A 24,431-nucleotide genomic window follows, 5' to 3' on the forward strand; every position below is an offset into this window, starting at 1 on the left:
CAAATGTGGTTGTTCAACTGACTCTGTGGCTCACTTACTATTTTCTGTGCTGGGAGCCCATGGCACTACATGGTCCTTGATGTTATGGGAGCATGACCCACAGGTGTTTGGGATTAGATTTAGCATAAAATTTGGTGAATTCAAATCTCCTGTCCAGCTGCTCTTCAGTATGTCTTGTGCAGCACAAGGCTAATGTGGGTCAACAGGCCCAATACACCCATGTTCTCATGTCTCATGGCATCTGCATCACTCACAAGTGTTCAGCTGACTTGAACTCAGCTGATTCTGGTGGTTTTGAGTTTCTGCTAGAGGCTTCACCTAAACCCACAGGAAAGAGGACTAATGGTTGGTGGGTGGGGAATGCAAGTGATGAGCAGGGCTCTTATCTTCTCCCTAGTGCCATTGGTACACAATGCACCAACAGCTTTCTCTTGTGTTCTTTTCTTTCAGATGATAGATTTCCAAAATGACTGGAAGCTAATCACAGTTTTCTTTAGTGCTGAAAACCTGTGTTCTTCCTGTGCCTCTATCCACCAGGTAAGCAGCCTGGAGTGTGGTCTATATCTGAGCAAGAAATCCCAGCTCTGAGTATGGGACCTTGGGATTATTATGAGCACTGACCTAAAACCTCAGCCATACTAGAACCTGGAACCTCAATCTAAAAGTTACTCATCCAGTCAGGAAACAAACATACCATAAGACTCAAAACAACTTGAATTAAGAATATCATACCAGCTGCAGAGCAAGACTTACCTGCAGATGCTACTGGTGAATAATTTCAAATAATGAATGAGAAGAGCATGATCTCTTTACATAGATACTAGAGGGGTGTGAACTATGTAAGTACCAAATACATTCTGTGAGCAGAAGAGGCATAAATTAATTTAGTACATTATTCATTATGAATTTCTTGTCCACCTCAACCCAGTACACACGGAAGGAAAAATGCTACTCACTGAATCTCCAACAGCACCTCTGAGAGCACGGCTGTTTTCCTTAGGGATCTCCCATCTCGTCCAACTCAACCTAGGCTGTGAGAGCTGACGAAATTGGAGACCTAGATGGTATGGCTGAAGGTGGCTGGTATATCCAATCATTTGCTTTGAGCAGCCGGTGTCCCAAGTCAGATTCTGATATGAAAGCTAAATAAAATGAGATGTCTTGTGTGTCTTAGGGTATGTCTACACTGCAGTGGGAAGTGGGTCTCCCAACCCAGGTAGTCAGAAGTGCACTAGCTCTGCTTGGGCTAGCATGCTAAAAATAACCATGTGATCTTTGTGGCACAGGCTAACCACTTGAGTATGTACCCCTGTTGGCCTTGTGGGATAAGGGTTAAGGTTTGGTCTCAGGTGGACAGCAGAAAAGGAACAAAAAAAACCCAAGCAAACAAAAAAGTCTCTTTAAAAGTGTAAATATTTTTCTTTGCCCCTCATTTTTCATCAGGCTACAATTTTACCTTCTTGCTTCTCTTTTTGATGTCTCTGTTCTATGTGGGTTCTGGTACCACTCTCATGTCCATAGTGTCTGAGCACCGTCAAGTAGCACATTAACCAGTATGACAGTTCACTGCGTCTTCATCATCCTTCCGAGGAGTTTCATCATTTTGGGGCACTATGTCCACTGCAGTTTTACATTTGAGCATTTATATTTTGAACTCACCACCAAGCACCTTCCCGCTTGCCCAGCAAATTCAGCTGAAAGGGGTCAAATTCAAACTGGAGGGACGAGTGAGTGGCAGATTCTCCCTCTTCTGGTGTCACTTGTCTCCTTGCTGAACCACCCCGGCTATTGAGAACTTTTGTTTCTGGCTCATAAAGATCCTTTGAAAAAGCAATTTCTATGTGCCTTTGGTGTGCACAGTTTGTATTAAATTGTCTGTTTTTTGTTTTAAAAAAAAATCCCATGAAATGATAAAGCTTGAACCATCTTCTCTCCCCCAGGGCTATAATCAATCCTCTGAAAATTACTCTATTCAAGGAGTGGAGAGGAGATAACAATCTATAAATTCTTGAGAGGCAGTAACACAAAAAGAAAGAAGGAATCATTGAAGAGGGTTAAGGGGGCATAATAAGGAGTGAGCTGAAAAGGGGAAATTTAACCAAGAGGTCAGTTAGACTCAATGGAACATGTACTAAGGAAAGTCACACAAGCGCTTTTGCCAGAAGTGGCCAAGAGTGAATTGGATGAGGCATTTACAAGGTTAAAACAGAGGCATGCTACACAAGGAGTGGATGATCTGTGACTTCCTGTGACCTGAGTGTGTCTTCCCGCAAGGAAGACAATATCTGTATAAAGATCATTTTCTGTTAGTTATGGCTTTATTGAGGTAATCTGCTCCAAGGATGGCATAATAGGTCTCTTCCATTTCAGAGTCTTTAGATGAAAAAACTTTCTCTTTGAATCTGTGATTTTATGTTTAAATTGTCTAATCATACCCAGTTAAATCATATTATTGGATCCTAGATTCCTCTTGCCTTAGGTGCTGGATAAAGCTGAATTCACAATGTGACTATTACCAGTAGCATCTCTGGTACATTAACTACATGAATGGAGCCCATCACTTCTGAGAAATATGTGACTTTTTTGCTTTTCTTGATGGTGGCTTGAATGGTCTTTTCCAGCTCTGTGCCATGAGCACATGAATATTTCCACACACCCTATTCTAAACTATTTCTCTCTTAACAGGAGAATCGCTCACTGGACAGCATGGAGAGACTTACTGGAGTCTTAGACTTCTTGTATCAAGAAGTAAGATCTCTTCACCAGGTTTAAGCCTGTACTGTACCTGACTCATTTGCCAGGTTCCCCCAGATTCCCTTACTGAGCTATATGTACAGCTGCAAAGCTACTGGGTTGGATTTTCAAATGTGCCTAAGTCACTTAAGAGCACACATCTCCTTGAATTTAATGGGATTTGTGCTTCTAAGTCAGTCACTTTTGAAAATCCCACCTATTGTCAACAAATGTTTTATTCACTTACACTTTATAGATGAAAAGACATTTAAAAAGGGTGATATATACAAAGAGACAGCTAGGTGTTTGGGTGTCCAGCTAAGGCCTATGCACCACATAAGCCCTGTTTTGACACCTTAATTGGTGCATTAACCGTGTGACCCCTCTGCACAAGAGTATATTTCACTCCTGTTGAGCCAGGCAGTACATGAAAATATCCCCATGTTTATTCATATAATACAGGGTTCTTGGGGACTAGTCAAACAATCAGACTAGCTAACACACAAGATGTCAATCCTCTAGTAATGACTGGTGCAGACCAAAGATGGGCGTCACCCATTTAAAAAAATCATGTTGAGTTTTTTTCCCCTTTCCATTTTCATCTGAAGACCACAGTGCAAGTCATTTCCTGCTTGTCTATCCACTGCTCCAGGCAAATCACTATTTCAGTGAAATATGCTGAACCTAGACCATATTGCTTTATTAATACAACTAGCATTTAAGAGTACATCTCAATGGTAAATAGAACCTTTCTGTGTTTACTGTGAATCCTAGCTAAGGTATTTGTATAGCACCCATCAAGAATTTTGTTTTTTCTCTAACTAAGTTCTAATACATATGCAAAAACTATTACTCTTTGAATGTATTGGGCCAAACCCTGAAGCCTTTTAATCATTTTTTACTCAAATCTCACTCCACAGCTCAGCTGTCACTAGTTTCAGTGAGTTTTGCCGAAGTCCCATTGGCTCATTATCATCAGAATCTCTTCCCTTCCCTTCTTATGTTTCTGTTCATGTCACTCATGCTCATAACAATGAGATATCTTTACGCATGTCCGTTAGGAAAGCTACCTCTTGATTTGGGAGAGAGGAGGTATGAGAGATTAGTACTCCAGTGTAATAAGGAACATTTCACCTCTAGGCCTTGCATACTTCACTATCTAAATGGTAATTCACCTGGTCAATTGCAATGTAGGTCAGTAATAAATGACAGCTGTCATCACCTGGTGGTCTTTCAGTGATGTATGTAAAATGAGTTGACTGGCCGCAGTTCACAACCACATCACAACCCATCTTCTCAAACTAATGTTACCCTGGCTGGCAGTCACAGGAGGAGGGCCATGGACTGAATCAGCCATGACTGAGATCCTTGATTCTTTGAGAGGGTCCCTCCTGGTCAGGGGTGATGCACATTGATGAGTTTGGAGGAAGTTGTACCAGTTCTTTGAATAAGTAGAAATCTTCAAAGGCAATAAGAGAGTACTATTTTAAAAATGAATAAAAAGCTCTAATTGCAAATGCTGCAAGTTAATTTTCTACCTTTGTCGCTGTAGGTCCCCAAAGCTTTTGTAAACCTGGTGGATTCCACTGAGCTCAGAATCTTCTCTCTTTCACACAGTGATCAGAATAAAATCAGGTAAAGAGATGTTCTTTGAACTACGTAAGGGCCATGATCTCCCTTTAGTGTTCCTGATAGCGTATTGCATTTCCATACACCCCAAAGACATGGCAACAATGCCTACATATTGACTGCACTGTATGTACTAAGGTCTTGTGAGCAATGCATTTTAAGTTTTTTCAGATGCCTTTAGTACCTAGCAAAATGAAATTCAGCACACTAACACTCAGAATGTTTTCCCTGCAGAAAATTTCTCATTAATGGCAAATAAATTCTGATCCCAGAAGCCATGAATCTCTAAAAGACTCTAGGATTCTAGAGGCCACAATGTTCAAAAAGGAATATTCTTTGGATTAAAATATTTTATAAACAGCCATAACTACTTATATAGCCATCTTGAAGCACTTCACAAGCTTGCATAGGTGACATTCCACCCATCAGTGAAATGCTCCATGCCAAAGGAGTGTTGGCAATTACATAACAGCTTAGCAATGCTATACTGAAGTTTGGGTCAAGAGCAAAGCTATTTAAGTCAAGAAGAGAAAGATCCCTTCTCCAATAGAGATTGCAAGGGAAAATTAAGAAGGCAAAATCGAATGACCAACATTTGATTTTGGCCAGTACACCATGGTCTACCCCTCTACTCTTGTAAAAAGTGCCATGTGATCTTTAATAACTACAGCTATTCAGGATATCAGTTTTACATTTCACTCAAAAGATGGAGTAAATAGCCATTGCATAGAAATAGGTAGGTAGAGAGGCCTGATGTGCCTGCTTTAGCCATCAATGAGACTTCATTGAGTTATGGGTTGAATTTGGCACAGTGTTTACTAGCAGTTCACAAATGATAATTAGTGTAGTATAACATATGGTGTGAGAATAATTGCACAGCTTGAGGGCTGCTACCACAATATTAAGGCAATAGTTCCTATGCAAAGTATTGCAAGAGAGTTCAGTTTGCTAATGCAATTGAAAATGGAAATGATTGAAAGCTAATGCTAAATTGTCTGTGGCAGCTAATTCAAATAGGAGAGTGTTGCCAACTTGACAGACCCTGGACTAAACCAAGCCTGGTGTATTTGCCATCTGAATAGGTTCAGAAGCCAAGAAGCTGTCCAAAGCATTGGACATGGAAACCAATATAATTCAGGCATAAAGTGGAAGAGCAAGGTGTCCCATGTGGTTTTTGGTCTTTGTCAATATTCAGCCTTCTGCACTGATGCTTACTGGGCCTTCAAACATGTTCTGACACATGACTGTCAGTGGCATATTAGAGTTCCAGTCATGTCCTCATCAAACAAAAATCGTTACCTGAAAGTTTGGGGGTTTTTTGTTTTGTTTTTGTTTTCCTCATTCTGAAGTAATGCATCCAGGAAGCCATGTAACTGTGTTGATGAAGACGCCAAACTTGATGACATCATATTGAGATGGTCCTACCAGGTATGACTTTTTCCATGTTTTTTGTTCTAGGGTGGTAAAGGTAGACTGCTATACTCATGTTCAAGGTGAGGGAGATGAGGAGTTATCTGTCTAATACAAATTACCTCATAATCACAGCTCTGCTGACATCTATTGTGGCTCAGTAGCATGGGAGAGTAATATAACATTAGTATAATTAAGAAATCTCAGCACCTTTGTAGATGCTAATTATTTTATAGCTTATAGTAACATAGGATTTGCCATATCTAATTAGAGCAGTGGTCCTACTAGTCCAGTATCTTATCTCTAATACTGACAAATGTCAGATGATTTAGAGGAAGCTGGAAACTTTCTGTAATACAAGTGGCTGAATGTGCTGCTGTCTTGTGTTTCTCATTCCTTCTACAAGCTGCAGGGAACCAGTTTTTATCCTTAAGCGTGAGATTTGATTACCTTCCTTAGCTGCTACTCTTTCTAAGAAAATGGTGTTAATCCAATGCAATTCTCTCAGAGCCACAGGGAGATTTCTAATTGTTGCATAACATGTTTTAATTGAATTACTCCTTTTGTCTTTGGCTACATCATTTGATTACTGTGGTTTATTAGTGATGGAGATGACCTTAAATTCATTTAAGCCATGGATAAACTGTACTGTGGTCTCTCCAGCCACATGCTGGTGCTGATCCTGTGAAATGGTTGTTATCTATCATTTAGAATGACTTGGAAAAGATGCTGAAATCTGGGAGGTATGATTTGAGGGATGACTTCACCATTATTCTGCAGCCTTTCCTCCAAGAAATAAATCTGCCTCATAGAAAGGTGAGTGAACATCCACCATTCTCTCCTTTCTGGGTCACCTTTGGAGACAAAGACAGGAATATTCAGCTGGTCCTTTTCTTTCCTTAAAGGCCTGATCCTGAGATGTGTAACTCTGGTTAAAGTCAATGAAGGTCAGGCATATAGAACACACCTCAGGATAAGCCACTAAGGGCCTGAGTGTTAATCTCACTTACAACAATGTCAACCAGAAGTCACTCTGATTTAAGTCACTTGTATAAAACAGGTGGAAGTGATCATAGAATGCCCCTAGAGGCCTGATTTTCAGAGGTGATAAACCACCCTCCACTCCACATGTTTCACTGGGCACTCTTCCACCAGGACTTACTGTCTGTATTGCTGCCCACGGAGTGGGGAGGAAACAGGCCAAGCCAGTGCATAGTTGTGGTAACTCTCTGAATAAGCCAGAGAGTAGCTTGTTGAGCCTGGTCCATGATCTACAATCAAGTAGACAAGGAGGCGGGTGCAGTGATGGACTCCTGAATTTACTTAATGTGTTAGACTCTCTGTCCAATGATACTTCCACTTTGTAAAGACATAGTTTTCAGCTCCCTGGCAGTGCTGATCATCCATGCAGGGTAAAGGGCCAACAACATTCTTGTCCAAGAATATATGAGCTGCTGTAGCAAAGGGATGTCAAGAGACCAGCTGTTGTGCATCACCCCAGTCTGCAGGGGTGGGATTTCTCCCCTGGATAAGAGCTGACATTTGAGGTGGCACTGCATATTGTTTCCTATCTGAAAATGGGGCATCAGTTGCAGGTGTAATAGGTTTGGTTTTGTTTGTCATAGCTCTCCTGGCGGACTTAATGATCATGGCATCTTACCAAAGGTCTGGGGGAGTTGTGTGTTATTGTATGGATATTCATCTCAAAGGCTCAAAGAGTTAAAGGTGTCTTTAGCCTCTCTCACTGTCCAGCATTACAAACTGATAGATAGGTTCGAGGTTGTTTTTAAACAGAGCCTTGGTTTTACTCAGTTACTTGGCAAACCCCCAAAAGCATCCATTCAAACTGAAAGTTTATTGATTAAACACAAAGAACAAGAAATTAAAACAAGCATTTATACTGAAAATGTGGTTGTGTTTATGCAAAGCAGCTTAGTCAGACCTTATCAAAATCTTTCTCCTTTTTGGAGTAAAAGTATTGAGTCTCTTATTTTCAAAGCAACCTTTCTTTGAAGAAAAGGAGCAGGTTAATTTTACCTTCAGTCCTGATGTGAAAGGCATTCACTCATCCTGTTTGTAACAGGGTGAAACACGGCTTTTGTTGATTTTTTTTTTTTGGCACCATGACCCACTGATTAGTTATGAGTGGATGCTTGGCTGGCAAGTAGACCACAACATCTATTGCTTGAACGCTGATTAGTTACAATGTGGTCAGGGACATCATCCAGTTGGACCTTTTGTACTTTGACAAGGCAGGTTTGGATGGATGCAATATGATTTTACTTCAGGATTCAATGAAAAGCCAAGAGAATGAGAAAGAATAGGAAGAAAGAAACAGTGGGTCAGAAAATAACTCCAAAAGGGAAGGGAATACAATACAAGATCATACATGCCTTCGAGGTGCTGAAAATTAGGTATCCCCTTGGATGGGATGAGGACTGGATGTCATGATAATGTGACAGCTTTTAGCACTCACAGGTGAAAACAAAGTTCTTAAACAAGAGGTAATAAAGCTAGCCTTCCTCTAAGGAAGAAAGTCTTTTAGATGAATCAAAACGTGTTGGCAGGTCAAAGGATGAGCTGGGATGCAAGGTGGGACAGGAGATGAGAGGAGAGCTGAATTGCACTGATAATATTTCTTTCAAAGACTCTTTTTTTTAAGAAAGTCAAAAAGGGGAAAAGTGGGTGGCATAATTCTTCCCCCCTCATTATTTTGTCCACTGATTAGGCCTAATATCTGTCACACCAATTTTGATCTGTTAACTTCTGACGCCACATCTTCAGTTTTTACCAAGCATGATTTCAGCAGTCCTGGGATTATATCAAAATGGCCTTTTTGCTTTAGACTAATACAGCCTCTTTGTCTGGTTCTCTTGCACTTGTTAAACATTCAGTGTCGTAAACAACTTGACCTATTTTTCATGGTTATTGTAACATCTGATGAACTTCCACATACTTTTTACATTTGAGTTCACAATGTGGGTACACTTTGCAACCCCAATAGTCACAGTGTGTCAGCACATACAGACTGGGGGCTGGTGTATAATTCAAGTAGCCACTAATAATATACGTGGCTGAACTCGGCTCTGTGTTGACAAGCTCAGCATGGCAGCTGCATCCTCAGACCACAGAGCAGTATTCAGCTGGAGCAAACAGCAGGGTTAACGCAGATGTATGAAGGATTGAAGGGTCTGCTCCCCAGGAGGCTCCCCAATAGTTTTTGTATCAAGGCGGTATCAGAAGAGATCTTCATATTCAGGTGTTCCAGGTGAGGTTGATATATCAGGCTACAGCTGAGTTTTACTCCAAGTATGTGACAACTGATTGAAATGGATGTGGCTGTCCTTGGACACTGATGGAGATGGGTTGATTGGCAAGATGATTGTTGAGATGGAAAGTAGTTGCCACAGTCTTGGCTTCACTGAGATTTCTGGAAGAAAATGGACAAAGTATCTGTGTCTTGGCTGCGATTCCCTTCAGTTCTGTGGAAGTTGTATCCAGTGTCGGAAATAAGGCTGTCACCAACATACACATTCTTCTCTGCTTGTGTATTGGGAAGGTTGTATGTGTGTATATTGAACAAAATGGGAGCCAAAACTGATCCCCTTGGAAGATCTTTGTAGAGACGCTTAATGGGACTGATTTTCTGCTCGACTTGCAGGATGCATTGTCAGTTACTAATAATCTCTTAGATGAACCAGAACATAGGCCTACAAGGAATCACTTGCAACACTTTGGCAATCAGGCTGATATGCCACATGGTGTCATAGGCTGCCATCAGATCAAAAAGGCCTTCACCAACTTTCTTTCCTGACTCAAATGCATGTTCCACATCTTGAGTCAAAGAACCTGATCTTGGGAGTACCATCCCCTCCTGAATCCAGCCTGAATGAGAGGCAGCTGGGGATAGATGACCTCATTATCTGCATCAGAATTAGTCTCTCCAGGACTTTGTAGGTATCACGTAGCAGAGACAGTGGTTGGTAGCTCTTGGGGCCTATCAGTGATTTACCTGGCTTGGGAACAGCTAGGATCTTTGCTCTGCACTGAACTTTTGGGAGTCTGCAATCCTGAGTCCAATGATCAGAAACTGAAGCAGCCAACTTTTGATGATTTGGCCCGAGGTGAGAGACAAACACATTGTGGATATTATCTGGACCAGGAGTTGATGTACAGCCCTGTCATGCTCTTGATTGGTAAAAGCAACCATCGGGTTCATGTCCACTCCCAGAGATTGCCATCTCTCAGCAACCAACCATCATTTTAACTGCACAGCTGAAGGCTTTATCTCAGTTAGGAGCTTTGCCATTGGCCACTAGCTGGGATGCAATGGAGTTTTCTGTGACTGGCAATTCTCTTTCGTCCAGACTAGAATCTCTGTTCGGTCTCTTCATAATTTGCCAGGCTTTTGACCACAGTTCATGAAGTTCAGTTTGGAAACAGTTTCTTTCTATTGCTATTGCCTGCTTTGATTTAGAAGGTGAAAAAGGTCTCTACTTTTATAACCTTGTGTTCATTCTTGGGGGATTTAAATTCCTGATATAGTCTGGCTGCATCAGATGACCATCTAGGAATAACTTCTTGATGGAATCCCTGAAGTATAAATGTCATTCATAGAAGATTAGTGTTTGAAGTAGGGTGACCAGATGAAATGGACAAAATATTGGGAGACATGGGGGAAGCCAAAAAAAAACAAAAACAAAAAAACACCAGAGTGGCCAAAGCTGCAATATTGGGACAAATGGCGTCCCGACTGTGCATCGGTCGGGACACGGAACAAAGAACTAAAAATTGGGACGGTCCCGATTTTATCGGCACGTCTGGTCACCCTAGTTGGAAGAGACCTCAGGAGGTCATCTAGTCATTGCAGCAGCTAGAACTTTATCACAGAAGGGTTAGTAATAGGGAGGCTGTGGAATCCCTGTCATAGGTTTTAAGAATAGATTAAATAAATGCCTATCAGGGATGGCCTAGATATATTTGGTCGTGCCTCCATGTGGGAAGGATGGACTTAAGGTCCTTTCCAACTCTAAATTTTTATGATTCCACCACTGGAATTTGTGGTCTGTTGCTGTCTAGTTTTTAAATTTTCAGCCCTTTTCAGTTCTTTGACACACATGATTTTAAGAATTACACTGTGACAGCACAGGCTTTCAGCTACTAGTTGTTTTTAAATGTAAAGCTATATTGCACTTGGTTTCTTCATTTGCTTTGATATACAACAGAGCTGCCTAGACCTACAGGATGTTGTACATGAGCTACTAAAGTCTGTCAAACACAGTGGCTTTTACTTGAAAAATATTGTACTATATGTACTATCAAAGGGTCAAGATTAAGTTCTTTAGGCCAGTGCTTTAAAATACCTTTAAACATCAGCTTAGAGAAATAGCTCTTTATTCCAAAGCAGGCTCTGTTAATCCTATTAGCATATTCTTTTTCAACCTACACATGTGACTCTCATTATCACTACCTGCTTTGCAGTTACTCTGATCTTCCTGCTATATCATAGAATATATTGCCCTTTCAGAGCTGCCTCCTAGTACCAAGTACATCAGTCACGTCTCTGAACAGTGTTCTGTTCTGTCTCTCTACTCAGAAGCTGCAGTGGGGGTCGGCTTCTGGTGCATGTTTACTTGTTCAGATTATTTTATAACTGGGTTTTTCCAGTGCTGAGTATCATTTTCTCCTCTAAGCATTGGTTCTAGGCTTAATGCATAAATGAGGTAGCGCTGTTCCACCATGTCTAATTCTAAAATGCTTTCTCTTCCAGGGCTGGCAGGTTAATGGCAATTCCATACCAAAGACACCAGAGGAAATCACTGAAGAGGAGTGCTCTGCCTTGGGCGTGGGTCTCTGGAACAACATGGTAAGAAGTGTTGAAGATGTTAGGGCTGAATAGGCTTAGCACAAATGCCTGGAATCAAGAAGCCAGCCAGTCCTTAAGTAGGGAGGGTTCTGCCATTAGCAATACTGCGAGGAATGGGGGAAGCTGATGAAAGCTCCCTCATAGCTACCAACCTCAGATAGGTAGGAAGACTACTCTATATTTAAAGGTGTCCAGAATGACACAGTCCAGAATGACCTCTCCTTTTAGTTACAAAGCTATGTACACTGCAGTAAGCATTTTGAAAAGTCCCTGAGATGTCCTCCTTTCAACATCAGAATCTCCTAAATATGGGGCAGGAACAAAGACACATAAGGGTACAGAAAAGTAAAGAAAAATCCCTTCTGTTGGTGAGCCTGGCTTCTCTCATAGGGTCACAGATCAGTTACACAGAACCCCATTCAAGAGAATGCATCAGGGTCTTGGCCTGGCCTTCCAGTTCCTAAACGGATGTTATAACAGTTATAACACTACAGTGCTGAGCATAATGGAGTCCTAATCTGTGACTGGGGCTCCTAGGTACCACAGCAGTACAAATAATAATAAGCCCTTTTATAACGTTTTGCCAAAATGTTCCTATTTTGAAGGGGATGGTTGGTATGGAGGTGCCTCCATTTCCGCCTCAAGGCTTGCATTGGATCTAGGATAGACAGACTCCTTACAGCTGTAGAAGGCTGAAAATGTCTCTCTCTGGGGACTGGTGCTTCAAAGAAACCCGGACACTCCTAACCCCAGAGCATAAACGCCAAAAGGCAATTCGCATTCACAACATTTGTGCATGTAATTGAATTTGGGCAGAGCTCTAGGTACTTCCACCTCCAACTAGCTGATGGTGACTGCAAATCAATGAGTGGGAGGGACAAAGTACTCTGATTTGTGACTGCAGTTAATTTAATTGGGGGCAAAAATTCAGACACATTTTTTGCACCTGTCTAAAGTGAAGTCTGGTCCCAGTGCTTTGAAAATGCTCCCTTTAGTGTATTTGCTGTTTAGATGTATCTGCTCTGTTACCAGAATTTCAGTTTAAGGCATTTCCCCCCTTTTTATTTAGAAATTTGCCTCTTCCTTCAAAATTTTCCATTGTTCTTGTTTGTTTCCTTAGTCATGCCAGCAGCCACATTTCAACACACACACACACACACACACACACACACACACACACACACACACAGACACATATTTTTAAAAAGGATTAAATTAAAGCGAATAAATAAATGGTGGTTAGTGGAGCTATGTTAAAGAAAACCACGGGGATTTGTTTTGTTTTTCTTTTCTGAGGAGCAGATATTAATGAATGAACCAGATGCTGGCATGTAAAATTAAATGTTGTAGAAGATTTTTTAAAAACTAAGGGCTGGGGGAAAGCCAATAGGTGCAGAGGAGCACACAGTTCAGGTGGAGACATCCCCTAGGGATGAATTTATTAAAGGGGAAGCTCTATAGCTTAGTAAAAAGGATAGGAAAGAAGTTGGTAAAGTACAGGTGGGAACTAGTGAAGAACAGTCAAACATAAGAGTCCCATTTAAATATAACACATGAAGGCAAAGAACTATATATTGACAAAATGTACAAGTGCTTATATACAAAAGCTAGAAATCTAAATACTAGGATGGGTGAACTAGCGTGCCTGGCATTAAAGAACGATATTGATATAACAGGCATTGTGAAAACTTGGTGGAATGAGGATAATCAATGGGACATGGTACTACCAGCGTTCATATATATGGGAATGACAGAATAGGTTGTGCTGGTGGGGGAATGGCACTATATGTGAAACAAAGCATAAGTAAAAATCTTAAATAAATCAAGCTGTACCATAGAATGTCTATGGATAGAAATTCGATGCTGGAACAATAAGAGTATAGAAGTAGGAATTTATACTGACCACCTGCCCAGCATGGTGACTGTAAAATGCTCAGGGAGATCAGAGAGGGTACAAAGGCAGAAAATGCAATAATAATGGGGGGTTTCAATTATCTGCATATTGACGGGGTATGTATAACCTAAGGAAGGGATGCAGAGATAAAATTTCTAGACACTATAAATGATCACTTCTTGAGCAGCTTATCATGGAACCAACAAGAGGAGAGGCAATATCTTAACAGAGGCTCAAACTAAATGTATACTGCAAATAAAAAAATAAACAAAACAGTAAGAGAACCAAAAAAAAAAAAAAAGCAGCATAGCTAAACAGCAGAGTAAAAGCAGCAGTTAGAGGCAAAAAGGCAACCTTAAAAAATTGGAAGTCAAATCCTAGTGAGAAAAATAGAAAGGAGTATAAATTCTGGCAAGTCTAGTGTAAAAGTATAATTAGGTCGGCCAAGAAAGAATTTGAAGAACAGCTAGCTTAGGATTCAAAAATTAACAGTAATTTTTTTTAAGTACATCGGAAGCAGAAAGCCTGCCAAACAATCAGTGGGGCCAATGGATGATCAAGGTGCTAAAGAAGCATTCAAATAAGAAAAGGCTGTTGGGGACAGTAACAAAGAGGCCTCTGGCGGGACACTACTGAGAGTATCAATTCAGGAAAAATTGCTTAGAGCAGGGCAATCACAGCCCAAGGCTGGGGTTCCTTTACTACTAAGGCACACCAAACCCGCCAAACAGCAAGGACTTCCGTCTCACTCCACTGGCTAACCAGAAGTCATACAAGCACTCAGACACTCCAGTTTCCCAGAATCACCACCAGTGCCACTCCTTATGGGGATGAATGGTTATGAAAAACAATACCCCAGTAAAAGAAAAAAGGTTCTCCCGATCCCAAAGGACCAAGCCCCAGACCCAGGTCAATATGTCCATGCATGACTCAGTTTGCAGGCGGCAGCCATTGCTCACATGCTACCTTGAATATTCCCAGGAAGGCTCCTCAGGTGTGGATTGGAGTCTCCCAAGGTCCATTGTCAGTTAAGTGTTTCTTGACTGGGCATTTACTCAGAATAGTCCTTTCTCAAGAAGCTGACCAAATGCTTCACTGATGCTACTTAGAATCAAACACATTGAGATACAAGTACATAGCCAATATTCATAACTTCAAATACAAAAATGATACACACATGCAGACAGCATAATCATAACCAGCAAATTACAATCTTTTCATAGACACCTTACTTGACCTCCTTTGTATGAGATTTGGTGCAACTATAGGACCTACGGTCACAGTTCATGTCAATAACATCACAGGGAGAAGCTAAGTGAATTCTTTGCATTGGTCTTCATTGTAGAGGATACAGGGGAGATTTCCACTCCTGAGACATTCTTTTTAGGTGACAAATCTGAGGAACTGTCCCAGATTGAGGTGTCAGTAGAGGAGGTTTTTGAACAAATTCATAAATTAAACAGTAATAAATAATGAGGTCCAGATGGTATTCATCCAAGAGTTCTGAAGGAACTCAAATATGAAATTGCAGATCTAGCTGTGGTATGTAACCTATTGCTTAAATCAGCTTCTGTACCAAATTGCACCGTTTTTTTTAAATGCTCTAGAGGTGATCCTGGCAATTACAGCCGGTAAGTCTAATTTCAGTACCAGGCTAATTGGTTGGAACTATAGTAAAGAACAGAATTGTCAGACACATAGGTGAACAGTCAAAATGGCATTTGTAAAGGGAAACCATGCCTTGTCAGTCTACTAGAATTTTTTGAGGGAGCCAACAACTATGTAGACAAGGGTGTCCAGTGGATACAATGTACTTGGACTTTCAGAAAGCCTTTAACAAGATCCCTCACCAAAGACTCTGAAGCAAAATAAGAAGTCATGGGATAAGAGGGCAGGTCCTCTCATGGATTAGTAACTGGCTAAAAGACAGGAAACAAATGGTAGGAATATATGGTCAGTTTTCACAATGGAGAGTGGTAAATTACAGGGTCCCCCAAGGTTCTGTACTGAGACCTATGTTGTTCAAAATACTCATAAAATGATCTGGAAAAGGGGGTGAACAGTGAGTTGGCAAAATGTGCAGATAGTTAAGTCCAAAGCTGACTGCAAAGAGTTACAAAGGGATCTCATTAAACTGGATGACTGAACACCAAAAGACAGATGAAATTCAATGTTGATAAATGCAAAGTAATGCCCTTTCAAAAAATATTACCACGTATACATACAAAATGATGGGGACTAAATTAGCTGTTTCCACTCATGATAGTGCTCTGAAAACATCCACTCAATGTGCAGCAGCTGTCAACAAAGCGAACAGACTTTTAGGAACCATTAGCAAAGGGATAGATTAAAAAAAACAGAAATATCATAATGCCACTATATAAATCTATGTGTGTAGTTCTGGTCAGCCCATCTCAAAAACAATATATTCGAATTGGCAGAGGTGTAGAGAAGGGCAACAAAAATGATTAGGGGTATGGAACAGCTTCCATATGAGGAGAGATTAAAAAGACTGGGATTATTCTGCTTAGAAAAGAGATTATTTAGGGGCGATACGATAGATGGTTTTGAGCAAGTGAATAGTGCAGTGTTATTTACGCCTGCACATAACACAAGAACTAAGGGTTCATGGAGGATAGGTCCACCAATGGCTATTAGCCAAGAGGGTCAGGGATGGTACCCCATGCTTTGGGATTCCCTAAATCTCCAACTGCCAGAAGCTGGGTATGAACAACAGATCACTGGAAATTGCCCTCTTCTGTGCTTTCTCTATGAAGCATTTGGAATCCGCCACAGTCAGAGACAGGTTATTGGGCTAATTGGACCATTAGTCTGACCCAGTATGGCTGTTTTTATGTTCTGATTTATCAAAGCATTTTCAGTTCCCATTTTAGGGCAGGTGAAGCAGCGAAAAACAAAATCCAGTGAACAGTTCAATAAACACAATCTAAGAATAAATCCATGCAGATCTCTAGTTTTAATTTCTGTCACTTACCAGCAGCCGGGGGGGAGGAGGGTTAAAAACTAATCATAATCAAGGCTAAGTTTTTGTCATGGTCATTTTTAGTGAAAGTCAGGGATGGGTCATGGCTTCCGTGAATTTTTGTTTATTGCCCATGACCCGTCCCTGACTTTTACTAAAAATATCCCTGACAAAAGGGGTAGGCAAGTTCAGCACCCACTACTGCTAGGGCTTCTGGGTCCCCCACCGCTGCGGTGCATGGGAGCTCGGGGGTCCCCCTGCCTGCAGGGCTGGGCTGCTGCAGGGTCCTCTTGCCTCCAGGGCAGTTGGGCAGTTGCAGGAGGTCCCTTGTCCACCCACTGCAGCTAGGCAGCTACACTGCCTGCCGGCCACGACTGGAGAGCTGTGGGGTCCATCCACCAGGGCAGTAGCTGGGAGCTGCGGGGTGTGGAAGCTGGCTAGGAGCTCCAGTCCCGGAGCAGAAAATATCACGGAAGGCAATGGAAGTCACAGATTCCGTGACTTCCATGACCTCCGTGACATAATCATAGCCTTAATCGTAATCAAGGTTGTAACCTTGGAACAAAAGGGCTGCCTCTCTGTTATCCATGAATGCTCAGAAGGATAATGTCAAAGTTCATGTCTCATCTCTTCTTTTACTGCAAGGCAGATGCCATGATAAGATGTGTCGTGCTCATGTGTCATTGTGTTTGGCTCAGTTCCACTAGCTAAATTAATAGGAGGAGGACTGAAAGCCAATTTAAGCACTGTCACATAGTCTGCCTGTGAGATCAGGCAAGTCACTTAACTTAACTGTGCCTCAGGTTCCCCACCTGTAAACCAGGGCTGATGATACTTGCCTAGCTTGCACAGGTATTACCAGCACTAATTAAATGATTTGTAAAACATCTGAAGACAGAAAACACTTCCTAAACTAAATATTATTTTTGAATGGGTTTAAGTGCAAAACTACTGAGGTAATTCACACAAATATAAGAGAGTTAGGGCAAAAATCTGCCTTTCCATCTGCTAAGCACAATTTTTTCCCCGTGAAATTTCTATGAAAGTGATTTTTTTCCCACTGGGTGCAAATAATGAGTTTACTTGAAGGGGAGGGAGATAATTTTGCTAATTTTTGCCATCAAAAATTGCACTTTGCTAACAGAAGGTGGAAACATTTTGTCTGGAGTCAGCTTGGCCAATGTTTTAAGAATCCTGGATTTCATTTGCAAACTGCATCAGGTAGGGAAGCCATAGGAGATTCTTACTGAAGTCTTAAACTAGAATCCACCTTCATACCCCTCATCCCCACCCCACATCTTTACTGGACTATGCAATTAGCATCTCAGCAGCTAAAATTAGAGAATGTATTAGAACTTTGTCATTCCTGGGTTCATGTGCTCATTGCATCTAGACTATTAAGTCTCCCTTCCCTCCAGTCTTTCCAAATCCAAGCTCTCCAGATTCCAGCATGTGCAGAATGCCACACGCTGCTGTCTTTCTCACACATATTGTACAAAGAAGTCTGACATCCCCATCACCATCCTGAAACAACTCTATTGCCTCCCCATTCATTGCAGGGTCCAGTACAAAACTGTACTCCAGGGGCAAGATCCTGGCTCCACTGATCTCCGTATATTCAAAGCTCTCCATGGATGTGTACACAGCTCCCAGACAAATTCTTGCTCTCACCTAGCATCAAACTCCCCTGTCTGCTTTCACACAGTAATCTGGTACCTGTTGATGGGAGAGCCTTCTTCTCTGCAACTCTGGCCATTGGAACAGCCTCTCTGTATCACTCTGCTTCACTGACTCTCCGTATAAATTCACATCTCTTCCGAATACATATCTTTTATTTGGCCCCCTGGCCTACACCTCTTAACACTCCCCTCTTCTCTAATTTATTCTTGTCACTTTAATTCTGGAGACATTTTGGGAAACTCATGTGTGTGTGGCAGACGTTAAGCAAAATGAAGTTGTATTGTCAAAGATGGGCCTTTCCAGGATTTGCTGTCGGCTTCTTATATTTTTGGAGATGCCATTTGAGTTGATGAACTGACCTAAGGTTGTACATCTCCATACCTCTCCTCTTTCAACATTGAAATCTCTTAGTAAAGCTGGTGATTCTCAGAAAGGCATCTTTCTGGGTAGACTTTCTTATCTGCAATCCCTTTATGGTTACCTTCAATTGCATAAGACTAGATGTCAGGTAAGAATCTTTTGAGTTCAAAAGGCACAGAAGATTTCTTTATCTGATCAGCATCTCTGACAAGGGGAAGCTCTTACTCTCATCAGAATAACATCCAGTAATATCTGTTAAAAAATAAACCAACTGCAGCGGGAGCTGATACGAGATATAAATCATGGCCAGCGTGGCAGTAAATACTCAGCAGAATAGGAAGGAGCCGATATTTTGTCGCCAAAATGCTCTCTGCTCCTTCCACTTGATGTGCGAATTCCATGCTTAATTGCTGGTCGGGAGCAAGGTTCCAACAAACTTTATATATTTAAGAAAGTGGTTTGTTAAAAATTGGCAGGTGATTGAGAAAAGCTGTGAGTAATTATTTGTATATTTAGTCCACCATCACATCACCATGCTGATATCTACAGTGGACAGTTTGATTAATTTGGGTAAATGCTTTGTAACATTATCTATGGAAATATATCTAGATGCTAAGAGCCCTTCATTTGTATTAAAGAATTTAGACAGGAAGCTTTTGCTCTTGTCCTCACTTATGATTCACGTAACAAAATAGACCATGAAAAGTCCAGCCCTACAAAATAGGGAAAAACAAGTCAGTAAGACAAAAACCCTAACTGGGTAGCGACCACAGAGGGATTTGTACTATGCCTCATCCTCTATATGCTCATTAAACATTTTACTTTTATTTTGGGAACATAGGAATTGCCCAACTGGATTGGACCAGTAGTCCATTTAGTCCAGTATCCTGTCTTTGACAGTGGCCAGTAATAGAAAATTCAGGGGACGATGAAAAATTCTGTGGTGGACCAAATAGAATAACCTGCCCATGGGATAAATACCTTTCTATCTCCCATCAGTTAGGGATTAGTTTATGTCCTAAAGTGTGAAGGTTTATATCCTTTCTAATATTTTTTAAATCTTGTCTAATGTAACTGTGGTTCTTCTCATTATCCATAAAAATGTCTCATCCTTTATTGAAATCTACTAACCTCTTGGCCATAAGCCTGTGACCATTTCTTTTTATCAGTTTAATTAAATGGCCCCTCATTCTTGCTTATGAGAGAGTAAGGTGGGAGCTCCCAAATTACTTTTTCTCTCCATTCATTGTATTCTATATTTCAGTCATGTTCCTTCCTATTCCTCTCCTCTCTAAACTACACAGTCCTAACCTTTCCAAATGCTTCCCCAACAGAAGTCTTTAAGCATTTGTAACCCTGTCTCTGAACCCTTTGTCTTATTTCCTTTTAGATGGAATGACCAAAACTGACCATTCCAGGCGAGAATGTAACAATGACTTATATAATAGCATTATAATATTTTCAGTGTTTTTTGTCCCATTCCTTATGCACACTTGCTTTTCTGACCATGGCTGCCCATTGAGCAAAGACTTTCCTTGAGTGATCTACAACGATGCCCAAGTTTCTTTATTGAGTGTTTACAATTAATTTACAACCCAGCAAAGAGTAAGAGTAGTCCAGTTATTCCTTTCAATATTTGTCTTGCATTTGTCAATATTCAGTTTCATCAGCTGCCATAATGATGCATTAATAGTTGTCCCATCTTGTGGGAAGAGCAACAAGAGGTAGTAAAAAAAACCAGTCCTGTATCCAGCCTTGAGGTGCAACACATAGTGCTTTTGCAAGGAGCGATGACTGCGTGTATTAAAAAAATGGGAATAAAAAGCAGTGTCATCAAAAGCACAAGCCCCGCTCACTTGAGATAAAAGAGCAAATCTATTAGCTGTGATAATAGCCAGCTTGTAATTCTGTGGGCTCTGTTCCCCACAAGGATGGTGCACGTGGAGTAAGGGCATTGTATTACACTTCTGTGACTCTTTATCACAAAGTAGGATCACAGGGAGTGATTAAAAATAGCACCCAAACCAAAATGAAAGAATCAGGGTGGTGCCATTGCTCCGTCAGAGTTAAGATTGTGTTCCATTTTGTACTTAAAGTGGAGAGTTCAACCCCCCCTTTTTTTAAACATTAAAAACAGTGCATCTGCCCTAATTTTCAGCATATAATCTCTGAGTAAAGCTTGAATTTTCTGAGCAGTTTCAAGAAAATCAGTTAATTAGTCTGAGCTCTAATCAATTAAAAATTGGCCCGTAAAAAAGTTTCACATATTGAGTCTTGTGATTTTTCTGGGCTTGTGACGGGGGTACCAGGCTTTCTCTGTCCCTTGCTGGAGGCGTTGCCTCCCTGACACACTCTCCCAACAGAAAGGTGTCACTGGGGAAAAAGAGACTGTGAGCTTGCATCTCTGAGCACTGCTTAAAGAAGCCGCTCAGCTCTTGTACTGGTTGAGTCAACAGACTTGGTTCTCCCGGGGCTAAAAGGGTAGAGAGGAGGCAGTAGCCAACCAGGGCCTACTAGATGAGATAAGAAGGATTGCCTGCTTCTTCTGAATTCTGGTTGATGCTGGGACAAGAGAAGAGCTCCCTGAACCTAACCCAAAGAATCCAGGCCTGTGTCAGGGCCGAATAATCCAGCTGATTTGCTGTTAAAGCAGGCAATAAACTGGTGGTGGTGGTGGTGGAGTTTGAAAACTCTAGGGGCCCTTTTGAGTTGAATCAATCAATTGATAAATGACTAGCAAGGGGTGCTGGCACAAGAGGCTTTGCTCCTGGTGAACTTTGACAAGGCCCCTTAAAAACTATTCACTGTAGAAAACCATCCTCCCTAAACGAATGAAGTGTGATTTTTCCAGAATGTAAGGTAGATGGGGGAGAGGGGGAATGCTTGGGGAAGTGTGACTGTTAATGGTAGTGGGGAGATTGGGGAATGGTGTTGGAAGGCTGGCATCCCTACTGGGGCAGAGTTAAGGTGGTGGTGGGGGAGCTCTAGTGGGGAAATGGGGCACCTCCAGGTGGAGGAGTAAGAAGTTGGTAATGTGAGATGCCTTAGCTTTTCATTGCCTTGCTTTTGTGTTTTTTTGTTGTGCATAGAGCCACCTTAAGTCACACACAACACTGTTTTTGTGTACTGGTATATGATAGAAATGGGTCTGCAGTTAAACTCTAGATCCTAACACACCTGATTTACGGCTGCATCCCCTCAAGTATAAGACACTTGTGTTCTGTCCTCTTCTAGATGGAACCAGTTGGGCAGAAAGAGCATTATCATTATACAGAGATGCTTTGGGCCCAGTGCCCATCTCAGGTAACATGACTTTCTTTTTAATGTGGGATTTTAACTGCCTCTTACAGAATTTCCAAGTTATCTAATTGTTTATACAGATGTGTGCCTTTTTTAAGAGACTACGGCTCAATCCTAAATGTGTGGGGACACACTTCCTGAGTCTGCTCACAAAGCTTTAGGTTACAAATGGCCTCTAAGCCTCTTTAACTATTTTGTATTGTTAAAATGTTGAACCAAGGATGTTTGCCTGAAAACTGGACTTCATGGCAATGTGTAGTTAAACCACCTTGCCACACTGGATCTTTCATAGTGGTTCAGTTGCTGGGTACATCTCGTCTGAAATGAATAAAGTGAATTGTTCTTTAAAGGGAGAAAACTGTCTCTATTTGGATCAATTTCAGCAGTAAAACGGAGTCCCAAACAGAGTGAAGAACTTGGACCAGCGGTGACCTGAATCAGTTTTTTGTCTGATCTGAAAGTGGCCAATTGTCTTCAGCAGCAGCTGATTATCTTTCTGTTATGGCCATTAAATGTATCTTATCTCTGCAGGAGTATCCGTATTTGTTCACATACAGAAATAGTAACTACTCATCTTCCCCTCGGACATCACAGCCTGAAGCCCTATCTCAGGTACAAAAAGCCTTGGCGTAGCGTATAAATTAATACGTGACTACACTGGATTGGTGGGGTCGGTACAAGAGTGTTGTTGTCTCATGAACATTATTACATGGGGACAATTGTGAATCCAAAGCCTGAGACTCTTTGCTTCCATGCTGTGAATGGTTGAGGACTAAAAAACTTATATTGCTGCCACATCCTTACCTAGTTGGATTTTGTGTAGCGTGGGCCAAATTGTCTTTAGTCAGCCTGAGGCCTTGTCTTCACTGCTAAAAAGGGTGTGTTTTTTATCTCAAGGTAGCTAACACAGATGAGCTATCTCGAAGTAAAAACACAGGGAAGGCAAGACAAGTTAGGTTCACTGCAAGATGAAGTAGGCAAGGTCAGCCTCAGGCTAACTTTGTTGAGTTTAAATCAGGGGTAGGCTAACTATGGTCCGCGCGCCAGATCCGGCCCATCAGAGCTTTGGATCCGGCCTGCGGGACTGCCACGCCTGTGGTGCCATGGGCCCTATGCCACTCTCAGAAGCAGCTGGCACCACATCGCCCCTGGGGGACAAAGTGGCAGAGGGCTCTGTGCACTGCTGGAACCCCACCCAATGGGAGCTGTGGGGGGTGGTGCCTGCAGGCAAGGGCAGCTCATGGAGCCCCCTTCCCCCCCTGCACTCCAACCCCTTGTCCTGAGCCCCTTCCTGCACACTGTAACCCCTCCCACAGGCCACACTCCCTTCTGCACCCCGATTCCCTGCCCCAGCCCTACATTCATGGCCCTGCATGCAATTTCCATACCCAGATGTGGCCCTCGGGCCAAAAAGTTTGCCCACCCCTGGTTTAAATTGTGGTCCAATTGAGTTGCCTTGTTATCACTGTGGTTTTACCTCGGGATAGTTCACTCATCTTAGTTATCATGAGGTTAAAAAAAAAAGAACCTTTCTGGCCACGAAGACAAGGCTGAAGTGCAGGGATCCTGGGCAATGCTACTACAGTGCTGAACATTGCAAAGGTGATATTATCCATTGTCACGAGCAAGAGTTCAGTGTGCATCATGGACCAGCACCCCTAGGAATCCATGTGAGATGTGGGCTGGTACTGCATGTCTGGTCTGATTCTCATCTCACTTACTTTAGTGTAATGCCACGGATTTCATTAGTTACTCCTGACTTATACCTGCATAAGGGGCAATAGTATCGGGCCAGTCACTTTTCAGAGTGTGCAGAGATGAGAAGGAACAGTATGGCATGATGAAAAGCAGACCTAGAAGAGAAGGATTGGGCAAGTCATAAGGCCAAAGCACTCTCACTCAAACCAGATAACTCCCCCCTTGGTCACTGTACTGGAGAGATATAGGACACATCCATGCTGGGGTCTTGTCCCAAGGGTCACTCACACCTAGATGCCAAGGGTCAATCTGAAGTTACACCCTGCTGAGTGGGTGGTGGGATCCCAGGCCTGTCCATCAAAAGAATCCAGGCCTGTCCATCAAAACCTGTAAGGAGATTGACACTAAAGGAGGTAACCGGATGGATGGGGGCACTACACAAGTTAAGCTATATAATAGTCTAAATAAATGTTAATCAATTTATTTTATCCTCCTAGATAGCAAAAAAAAGCACAAAATTCACAATAAAGGATATATTTAGTTTCAAATCAACATGTTTTAATGGTTATCAATCAATGAGGATCCATTTTTCTTTAAGAAAATAGCTAAAAAGTACAAATACAAAACATGATTAGAAATCAGTGATTTAAATCAAGTTTTCCTGCTTGTTGATTTGAATCATTATTAAAATTGGTGATATAAAAAAGCTAGGATAAAAAATCAAGGGGGATTAAATCAAAAACACAAGCCTCTACCATTTGAGACAAAGGAGCAATTCCGTTAGCCGGGGCGACTCTAGCAATTTTGCCGCCGAATTGCCGCTGCCACCCAAAAGCCTGCCATTAGCTATGATTGAGTAACAGGCTTTTACTTTTATG

At 41.7% G+C, this 24,431-nt stretch overlaps 1 protein-coding gene across 1 annotated transcript in view; it reads left to right on the top strand.

Moving 5' to 3' along the window:
- PLB1 (phospholipase B1) overlaps positions 1-24,431 on the top strand; it is a 117,479-nt gene that overhangs the window by 14,228 nt on the left and 78,820 nt on the right. Inside the window, exons 8-15 of the mRNA XM_043511486.1 lie at positions 451-537; positions 2,686-2,748; positions 4,286-4,368; positions 5,712-5,790; positions 6,484-6,588; positions 11,543-11,638; positions 21,790-21,858; positions 22,387-22,467. Coding sequence (XP_043367421.1) covers positions 451-537; positions 2,686-2,748; positions 4,286-4,368; positions 5,712-5,790; positions 6,484-6,588; positions 11,543-11,638; positions 21,790-21,858; positions 22,387-22,467 — 663 coding nt within the window. The remainder of the gene's footprint in view (positions 1-450; positions 538-2,685; positions 2,749-4,285; positions 4,369-5,711; positions 5,791-6,483; positions 6,589-11,542; positions 11,639-21,789; positions 21,859-22,386; positions 22,468-24,431) is intronic.

This window comes from Dermochelys coriacea, chromosome 3, assembly GCF_009764565.3.
Source record: "Dermochelys coriacea isolate rDerCor1 chromosome 3, rDerCor1.pri.v4, whole genome shotgun sequence".
Taxonomy (NCBI): Eukaryota; Metazoa; Chordata; order Testudines; family Dermochelyidae; genus Dermochelys; species Dermochelys coriacea.